The sequence below is a fragment of the Mytilus edulis genome, chromosome 9, assembly GCF_963676685.1.
Source record: "Mytilus edulis chromosome 9, xbMytEdul2.2, whole genome shotgun sequence".
Classification (NCBI taxonomy): Eukaryota; Metazoa; Mollusca; class Bivalvia; order Mytilida; family Mytilidae; genus Mytilus; species Mytilus edulis.
In genome coordinates, this window is record NC_092352.1 from 86,248,788 (window position 1) to 86,259,222 (window position 10,435).

General features: G+C 33.1%; 1 protein-coding gene across 1 annotated transcript; it reads right to left on the reverse strand.

Annotated features, from left to right (window-relative positions):
* Positions 1-333: 333 nt before the first annotated feature.
* LOC139489268 (alpha-(1,3)-fucosyltransferase 10-like) lies at positions 334-9,655 on the reverse strand. Its single transcript, XM_071275531.1, has 6 exons — positions 9,528-9,655; positions 8,293-8,353; positions 4,073-4,245; positions 3,186-3,589; positions 2,356-2,530; positions 334-985 (listed from the first exon to the last, which is right to left on the reverse strand). The coding sequence occupies exons 1-6, from the start codon at positions 9,609-9,611 to the stop codon at positions 470-472; spliced, it is 1,413 nt and encodes a 470-aa protein (XP_071131632.1). The 5' UTR covers positions 9,612-9,655; the 3' UTR covers positions 334-469.
* Positions 9,656-10,435: the final 780 nt, after the last annotated feature.

The window sequence follows — 10,435 nt, forward strand, 5'->3', positions numbered from 1 at the left end:
CACATTATTATTTAACGAATGTTTGAACTGCTTATTGTGTCTAATTAACGGTTATCAATCGCGATGTCAACATATCAAGCTTGTGACTTGTGTGTTAGTTGAATATTGTCATATTGTGTATTTTTAGGTTAAAACATCATTTACAATAAAAAGTTACAGCCTTTGACAAATTATCTTCATACAATGGTAAGTAGCTCAGTTCTTATAATAAAAAGGAAATTCCGATGCTTAGAAAGGCAGCAGAATAACAATATTTGAATTTATAAAAAAAAAAAACCCAGCCAATACCGGTTTGTAAAATTCAAGGTCAACTTGCCCAAATGTAAAGTATTTATCATAAAGCTCAACAAAATATAGTATTTTCTGAATGGGGAATATTTTCAACTTTTCCCAAATGAATTCGGTAATGTGTTACTTGAAGGACTCACTAAAAAGACTAGACTGTATATGTGATCTAATTTGGTTGACGTCATCTTAATTCATCTTTAATTGTTTTAGCTAATTGAAAAAGGTCTTTTTTTGAGAACTTTTGTCCTAATTTTATAAGTCTGTTCACAGCTAATGCTAAATATTTTGATTTCTTAAATTCATAGTCCCAGGAAGAGCTTCCTCCTTCCTTACGCCTGCCATCATCATGGTAACTAACAGGACCTGGGCAACCGTAATGATCTTTCGTTGCCTGATATTTCACAGGTTCCTTTTTATTTCTCACTCGCTTGTTTTTTTCGTGAATCTTTTTACAAACGTAGCACTGAAAACCTTCGATGAAATTGATTGTCTCCTCTTCCCAGTTACTTTGAACTGACCACTCTCGTTCTGATAATAAATTCTTTAAATACTGATTTGAGACACCCTTGGACTTCCAGTCTAGATATTTGGCATATTCCTTATCATTGTCGTTCAAGTATTTTATAAAATCTGCTAGTTCTTTGACTGTTTTGAAATCCTCTACAACTATTGCTGAATGATTTGATGGCAAAAACTCCTATAAAAATAACAAAGACTACATCATTAAAAATGTCCAGTGTTAGCAATAACCAATATTTTTAACTACAGGTACATAAATATAAGCATTATTGGTGATGCAAGAAAATGGACTAAAGGTTAGATGAAACTTAAGAAGTAAACATGTGTAACTTACAATCATTCCATACAACAAATATAGCTGACCTCCTGCTTACAGTCACTGAGTGTATGACAAAGGACCTAACCATGAAAACCTAACTAGACCATGGAAATAAGATCAAGATCAGATGAACATTGCCAGATGCAGATGTACACTATGCACAACATATAGTTATTTCTTACCAAAAGTTTATCTTTAGCTAAAATTGACCAGACCAAGAAACCTTAGCACTGACCATGAATCATTAAAATGAGATCAAGATTATACAATCGAGCCAGACAGATATTAAAATTTCACCAGTATTTAAAAGAAAAAGATCCTTCTGTGAAAATATTATCTCTCTTCAAATTGTAGAAAAAAAGTAAACTTAAATTTGATGTAAAAAAGATAAAAATAAAATGTTTAATTATCTGAAGCAATAAGTCTTCTGCTGTTTTTTTATACCATTACATTCAATCCTATCAAAGCCTAAAAGATTGCACTTTATTCAATTAAGTAATTAGAATAGCTTAGACAGTATTTTTCTGCTTCCTATATTAAGTTGACAGGAAGACTTAGAAGTTCTTTTCATTTTCTATCATAATTATGGCAGATAAAAAGGAGTTTTTAAAATAAAATAACATTGTGTGAGATTTACTAATGTGACTTAAAATTTTGTATAGGCTTTTATGTTGAATTTGGCAACAATATAAATTCAAATACATGTATCTACCAAAATATAAGCTTCTATCTATCTCTCAATATATAATTTGTAAGATGAAAGGCAAAAGTACCAAAATAAACCTGGTTAAATTGTCATCCAAGGGCAATAACTCTAATTAGGAGTCAACTGACAATTTGACCATGCCATACTTATTCATAGAACTTGTCTTGATGATAAATTTTGCAACCTGAAGTTTTTCTCTATCTATTACAGTTTTTGGGGTCACCAGACATATCTTAAAAAAAAGATACACCAATGATGATTGTGGCCTAGTTTTGTTATAATTTTGTTCAGTGGTTTCAGAGGAAAAGATTTTTGTAAAAGTTAACAATGGACAAAGAACCTAAGAAAAAGTCACATAACAAAAGCTCACGTGTGAGCTATAAATAAGAATGGTGACCTAACATTTTTGAATTAAATTTTTAATGTGTACAAAAATTGATGAAATGTATATCAACATCAAATAAGACAAAAAAGTATTTCATGACATCAAATGAGAAGATTTTTTTCTTTTGAAATAACTTACTTTAACTTTAGGTGATCCTAAAATAATTGGTACAGATCCTATATGAAATGGCCTCCATAATTTTTCTGTCATGTAGTCTGGACACAAACCATTCTCCATGGCCAGAGAAAATTTATATTTAGCATTGAGCTTGTAGAATTCTTTGTGATCCATTCCTTCAATAGGGTCTCTTAAGCTAAAATGGAATCCTATAAACTGAAGCACATCATTTTTTCAAATATAATTCAAAAGATTTTTGTTTGTGTATTAAGGTGACAGTTATATAAAAAAAAAATGATTTGGGTTTATCTGACCCTGCAAGTTCAAATAAAAATAAAATTGTATGATATCATTTAAAATCATACATTTGAAAATCTGAAGAAATTCTTTAAGAAAATTTTAACATAATTCATGACTCCATGATCATATGAGACAGTTAAAGTAATAAAGAAGATTTGGCAGAACAGAGCACCAGCGAGACATGTTTTATGAACATTTTGCGGAAATTTGGTAAAAATCATAACCAGCAAAAACATAGCCTAAAATAATTTTTGTCAGTGTGTTGACTATTACAAAATACAGAGTCACAACCTGTGCATATACTTGCTTAGCAAGGATTGAGCTACAAAGTTTTTAAGCAAATGGTGAAGATTTTGAACACTTTTGTTATATCCCTGTGTTTTTTTGTTATTTCCATTTGGTTATACTGCTCCAAGTGTATTTTTTATGTCTATATCTTTCCTTTTTTTTGTGTCGGAAATGAATCTGATGAAGTCAACCTAAAAATATGAAGAGTGTGTTCAGAAATTATATCATATGTTTTTGTTTCTAACTCTTGAAGTGATTCTTACTTTGTTGGTAAATCTTTATTGTGCAGACAGTTGCCATAAGAATCAACATTTATATACTCCATCAACATCTTAGTGTACTGGTCTCTCCCTGATGGAACCTCACAGTCACTTTGTGTATAAATAAGGGGAGATAACTCGGATAGGAATTTATTCTTCTCTTTAATTGGTACAATGTATGTTTGATCTTCTAACCATTTGATACTATCTACATATTGTGTAGATATTGGATAGGATGATTCTCTACGGAATGTTGACGTGTAATTAAATAACTCCATGATTTCTTCATGGGAGAATAAGTAATTGTTTTTCGGAGATTCTTCATGTAGCAGTCCCCAGTCATGGTTGGGTTTCCGAGGAACAGGTAGGTCGAATGGCTTGAAGTCTGTTCCATAAAATATAAATGCCTGAAAAATTAAAATGAAATAACAAAGATAGATAATGTTAATAATGATTGAATAATTTGTGTTTAACTCCACTTTCAGCACTATTGGGTTATAATTAAAAGAGCTATCCAGCCAGAACGAATAAGTATAGAACATGTTTACTTACAATCCCCCTCCCCACTTACAGAAAAAAAAATGTTTACCATTTAATATTTTCTGATTGTTGAACTAGTTCAAGGTTTATCAAGTTCTTTATACAATTTTAAAAGGAACCATATCTTTATTCTTACGAGGAATTCTAAGCATGCTTGGATGTTGCTCCCATCTGCTTTTTATGAGAAATCATTATTATGTTTCATAATTAATTCTTACCTGTCATTTATCAAGGTCTTTGTAGTTTTAAAAGAGATCATAGATTTATTCTTAGGAGGATGCTCTGAGCTATTTAGGGTAGGCTACTCTCAGCATTTTATGTGACAATCATTATCAATAATTAATACATACCTGTAATTTATCATGATCTTTATAAAGTCTGTTATTTGTAAAGAAACATTTAACATCCCCACATTTTTTGTAACTTCCTGCATCCCCAGTAAATGGGGTCCACCACAGGATAATTGGCTCTGTTACAGTTTCATTTGAAATGGAATCTTTCTGTTCATATTTAGGTTTACTTTCTGGAAGTTGATAAATAATATAGGTACCAGGTTTGTCTACAATTTCATCTTAAGTCTCAAATATCAAAAGCAAAATAAGTGGATCGTGCAGGCTAATAATTTACAAAACTAGTGAAACTGTTAGCTACTGTTCACTAACCAAACAGGAAGTTGAAGGATGAATCTGAAATTTTTTCACTAAGTAAAGCATCATAGTTGTATACTATTCATACTGACAAGAAATTTCAGTAGTTCTTTAGAAAAAGCACAAAATATTCTTTCTTAAGACTCGGACTTCTCTTGAACTGAATTTTAATGTGCGTATTGTTATGCGTTTACTTTTCTACATTGGTTAGAGGTATAGGGGGAGGGTTGAGATCTCACAAACATGTTTAACCCCGCTGCATTTTTGCGCCTGTCCCAAGTCAGGAGCCTCTGGCCTTTGTTAGTCTTGTATTATTTTAATTTTAGTTTCTTGTGTACATTTGGAAATTAGTATGGCGTTCATTATCACTGGACTAGTATATATTTGTTTAGGGGCCAGCTGAAGGACGCCTCCGGGTGCGGGAATTTCTCGCTACATTGAAGACCTGTTGGTGACCCTCTGCTGTTGTTTTTTATTTGGGCGGGTTGTTGTCTCTTTGACACATTCCTCATTTCCATTCTCAATCTCAATTTTATTCTCAAGTCTCTTGACCATTATGCGTTAGAAAATATATATATTTCTTTTGGTAAAAAGAAATTGATGATCCATTAATGTATAACACACCACATACAAAAAAATATGTTCACATGAAATCTGACAACTTATTTCAGAAAGCTCTCCTACGGAAGCAGGACAAGTCGCCCCACTGGCAAGTCGCCCCACACCTAGTCGCCCCACTTTTTAAAAAATCGCCCCACATGTTAAATCATGTTTAATATTACTCCTGCCTACTCGCCCCACTTAATGGAAAACGGTAATATTTAGATATAAAATTAAAATATAAAAACTCGCCCCACTTAAAAATTTTAGTTTAAGTTTAATCATTTTATTCGTAAGTGGGGCTAGTTTGTAGCCTTTAACTCTATTCATACTTGTACTATTCATAAGTGGGGCTAGTTGACATTCACGTTACCGAAATATTAATACTCACTTCTTACTGCTATATTAAAAAAAAGGAATAATATAAGAAGTTTCTATAAGGTTTTCAATGGGATAGCAAATAAGTGGGGCGAGTTGGCAGGAGTAATATTTACGATATTTAACTTATATACAACGGGATAACATCTTTTTCCATAAGTGGGGCGAGTTGGCAGGAGTAATATTTACGGAATTTAACTTATATACAACGGGATAACATCTTTTTCCATAAGTGGGGCGAGTTGGCATTACTACATTCATCCTGGTTAATAATATAATCTAAATCTAGATATTATCGTTTTCTTTCAAGTGGGGCGAGTTGGTAGGAGTAATATTCACGGAATAACATCTTTTTCCATAAGTGGGGCGAGTTGGCATTAATACATTAATCCTGGTTAATAATATATTAATCTAGATATTATCGTTTTCTATAAGTGGGGCGAGTTGGCAGGAGTAATATATACGGAATTTAAAAGTTATATACAACGGGATAACATCTTTTTCCATGAGTGGGGCGAGTTGGCTTTACTACATTCATCCTGGTTAATAATATGTAATAATCTAGATTTTATCGTTTTCCATTCAGTGGGGCGAGTTTTCAGGAGTAATATTAACGGGATTTAACACATTTCACAAGTGGGGCTATTTTTTAAAAAGTGGGGCGAGTTGGTGATCCAGGTTGGGTCGGTTTTTTTTTAAAGTGGGGCGAGTTGGTGAAAAAGTGGGGCGACTAGGAGTGGGGCGACTTGCCAGTGGGGCGACTTGTCATGGATTCCTCTCCTACATATGTAGTTCCCTAGAAATGCAATGTATACATGACCAATATGTGTTAGACTATATATTAACAATATATGTACATTATATGACGAGTGAACCAACACCTTCTAACGGAAAAGCTGGTACAGTAACCAAGATGGATACCGAAGTATGCTGCGGTTGTCTTAAAACCTCATGGAAATATAATATGTAGAGACAACAACATCTGGGTTACCGCAAGGTGATAGTTTTATTGAGTCGACATGTTTCGCCGCTAATGCGGCATCATCAGGACAATATTACAGAGTTTACATGTTCATAAAGTGTATATAATGCGGTTGTATTAATTATGACGTAAAAGAATAAAAGTGAAAGTGAAAATGTAAAATAGTGTTCATAATGTAGCAAGAATAAAAGTTAAAAATAGAAATAAAAACAAATGTTTATCTTGACTGATATGTTCCGTAGTCACTGTGATTGAGGTTCATATATAAATAGAAAGTGAAAGTGAAATTAAAATAAGAATCTAGTATAGTTAAAAATGAAAGTTAGTCAATAAAGTTATTAACGATGTGGTTAGCTGCTATTCTTGCACGTCTGTGTAGAGGTCCTCATAGTGGTTTATAAAATGTCAGTTCATTTCCAAATAGGACAACACCCCATTGGCCATCCCGTACCAATTCAACTGGCTTCGCTCCGAGGGAGGTACTGCTTCCATTGAGGTAGTAAAGGGTGAAGTGTATGATTGCCGCAATTTTGGGAATTGTAAATCTTGGTAGATATGTTCATAAAAATTAACTTTGATAATAAAATGTCCGTGGATCAGGCTTTTCTTTGTAAATTAGGTTTGTGGTTTATGTGGTTCATCCTGGTTCTGGTTCCTTCCCTTTTTCTTTAAGTAAAATGCCTGGTATTCCGAATTACTTTGACTTTGTGTACTTAGGTATGCTGCGGATGAATTTAATGTTCAATTTCCGTAAGGTTCTAAAGTGGGCTAAGTTTTTCTCTTGGATGGTTATCGTAGTAGGAGCGGGTGCGGTTGCGGGTGCGGTTGTATTATCTTCCATATCTTCGTCGCGGGTTTTTCTTTTCTTCGAGGTATGGGCTGTTTCTTCAGTGAGGTTGGTGGTAGAATGGAACTGGTCGGTAGACATGAGGCTGACGGTTGTAACTACAACGCAGGACGGCTAAGGTGGATCGTGTGCGGATGCAGGGGTACACAGAAAAATAAATAATATATGACGAGTGAACCAACACCTTCTAACGGAAAAGCTGGTAGAGTAACCAAGATGGATACCGAAGTATGCTGCGGTTGTCTTAAAACCTCATGGAAATATAATATGTAGAGACAACAACATCTGGGTTACCGCAAGGTGATAGTTTTATTGAGTCGACATGTTTCGCCGCTAATGCGGCATCATCAGGACAATATTACAGAGTTTACATGTTCATAAAGTGTATATAATGCGGTTGTATTAATTATGACGTAAAAGAATAAAAGTGAAAGTGAAAATGTAAAATAGTGTTCATAATGTAGCAAGAATAAAAGTTAAAAATAGAAATAAAAACAAATGTTTATCTTGACTGATATGTTCCGTAGTCACTGTGATTGAGGTTCATATATAAATAGAAAGTGAAAGTGAAATTAAAATAAGAATCTAGTATAGTTAAAAATGAAAGTTAGTCTATTTATATATGAACCTCAATCACAGTGACTACGGAACATATCAGTCAAGATAAACATTTGTTTTTATTTCTATTTTTAACTTTTATTCTTGCTACATTATGAACACTATTTTACATTTTCACTTTCACTTTTATTCTTTTACGTCATAATTAATACAACCGCATTATATACACTTTATGAACATGTAAACTCTGTAATATTGTCCTGATGATGCCGCATTAGCGGCGAAACATGTCGACTCAATAAAACTATCACCTTGCGGTAACCCAGATGTTGTTGTCTCTACATATTATAATATATGTACATTGTCAGAAAATATAAATTATTTGTACGAAATTTAGAAACAGGAGGAAAAGTGTGGCTTGCCAAATGATTTTGACATACTTGAAACGTGAACAGAGAAGAGGACCCCAAAATCAACTGTTACCTAGAAAGAAATATCCATATTACAGATTGCTTTATATGGGAGCAAGACTGTATTTGTATATATATGTAAACTTACCCTCATCATTATTATTCAAATAATCATTCAGTAGAAAATCATCTCTTACATCTTCAAATGTCTGCAAAAGAAAATTAATAAATTTATATAAAGTAGCTATACATAGGTCATTTTGAAAGATTGTCATTTGATCAACAAGAAAAAGTTAAGCACAATGGATTATGGGAGCTGATTTATGCAAATTACCCATGGTCAATATGAATACATACATAACACCTTGTTCATTTACGATGCAAGTAAGATAAATGTTTGAGTGTTTCTGATTGTTATCATGGTTGGCTACTAAATGTTCAATACCGATCTCCTAATAAGGGTTTGAAGAAATATACAGAATGCTGAAATTAGCATAAATATTTGCATACTTCCGTCTGGAGGCAGCAAAGTCTCTTGTAACTTTTGAAAATGAAAATAAAAATGTCTGAATCAATGGGTCACTGTGAAAACTAGAGGGTTATAATTGCCTATGTACATTTGCTACTTATAACTATGGACTGAACTGTGCCTATTAATGCTTATAATGTTTTATGTTTCATTACAGATGACCGTGGTCATTGTTCTACATTAAAGACGTGTGTGAATAAATAGACATTGTTCTTATTTAAAAACTGTCTGAATATGAGAAAATAAAGGGTGGCAGGTAGATGAAACTTTAAAAAAAAATGAAGAGATTAGTGAAAAAAAAATGAACATATTGATGTCAGATTTATATAATTCCAATGTCGTCAGGCGGCCCCAGAAGCAACAAAGCAGCGCATCCATTTTTGATGGGGAAATATCCACCTTTTGATATGGGACGAGCTCTGCCAGCAAAACAGCCGTTGGATGTCAGAGTAATCTCGGACTAACATAACCCTATGGACCAGGTGAGCTAAAAATAAAGCTCAATTGGCCCTATGGGGAAGGTGAGCTAAAAACTCAAGATTGGTTTAAATACCATTTATCTTTATTCTTAGTGAATACATATGTACCTTGACCATTGTGTTGACTTCAATATGTCAGAAAAACTGAATTCAAACTTTTTTTTAAACATTTTGGAAAATATTAAAATTTGTAATATTTTTTTTAAAAATTGGGATGAAACGACTCTTTTTATGGGCTGATCGACACAGATCTTAGACTACTCTAGGTAAAATTATCAGATCGAAAAAATGAAACAAGCCGGCAAATATGACAGTATGTCACATGTTGGGTGCTGTCCGATGAGGAATAATTACGTGTCTCTTGGACATACTTACATCATTCATTATCAGCAAAAACAATAAAATTGTGCAAAATAACAGCAAAAACAAAATAAGGAAGCATCTGAACAACTTTCGCATGTTTTTGTTGACAAATTTTCGTAAGATTTCGGACTTTAAGAAAAGTCTAGAGACTATTTCAATCAGCCAATTACCTCATGGTAACAACGCACAACAATGTACAATAAAATCAAAACACTGACGTACTGTTTTCTCTAAATACCTCTGCATGCTTACTTTTATCATTTTCTGTTATTTCCTAGTCCAGGGGCGGATTTAGGCGCGGGCGTGGTAGGCGTGCAACCCCCTAAAATGTGCAAAGCATGGGTTGTCTTCAACTTATTTGAGTATCAAAAGAGACCATTCCATCTTTTTTAACATTGAAAGTATATAAAACAGTCAGTTTAACAGAATCAACGTGATTAATTTACGGACTGACCTACGGTTTATTCAAGTTCCATAAATATTATAGACTGCCTTATATACTTCAAAGGAAGGTGTCAAACGCGAAGCTGCGTTTGAAGAAAAATATAATAGGTTTTTAGCAGTTAAAGTACAAACAATTGTTACATTACATTGTATTTCTGGTTTTTATAATCAATTTCTTGATAATCGAAGTTCCAAAACATCCCTTACCCTTACCCTTACTCACTTTCACAATTTCATCATGGCACGGCTAAGAAAACGTCCAGGTGAGATTCTTTCTAAGATATAGAAACACTGTTTCAAGCGAAAGGTTAGTTTATGATGATTTGTAACTCTGTGTCTTTATATATTGCTTACTTGCAACCTGAAAATCAACGTTTCTATATTTCTCTATGTTATTTTTTTTTTCTTTTTCACTTTATTCTTTATTTTCCTGCCAATTGATCTTTATTATATTCGACCTAAACATGCTTCAAATA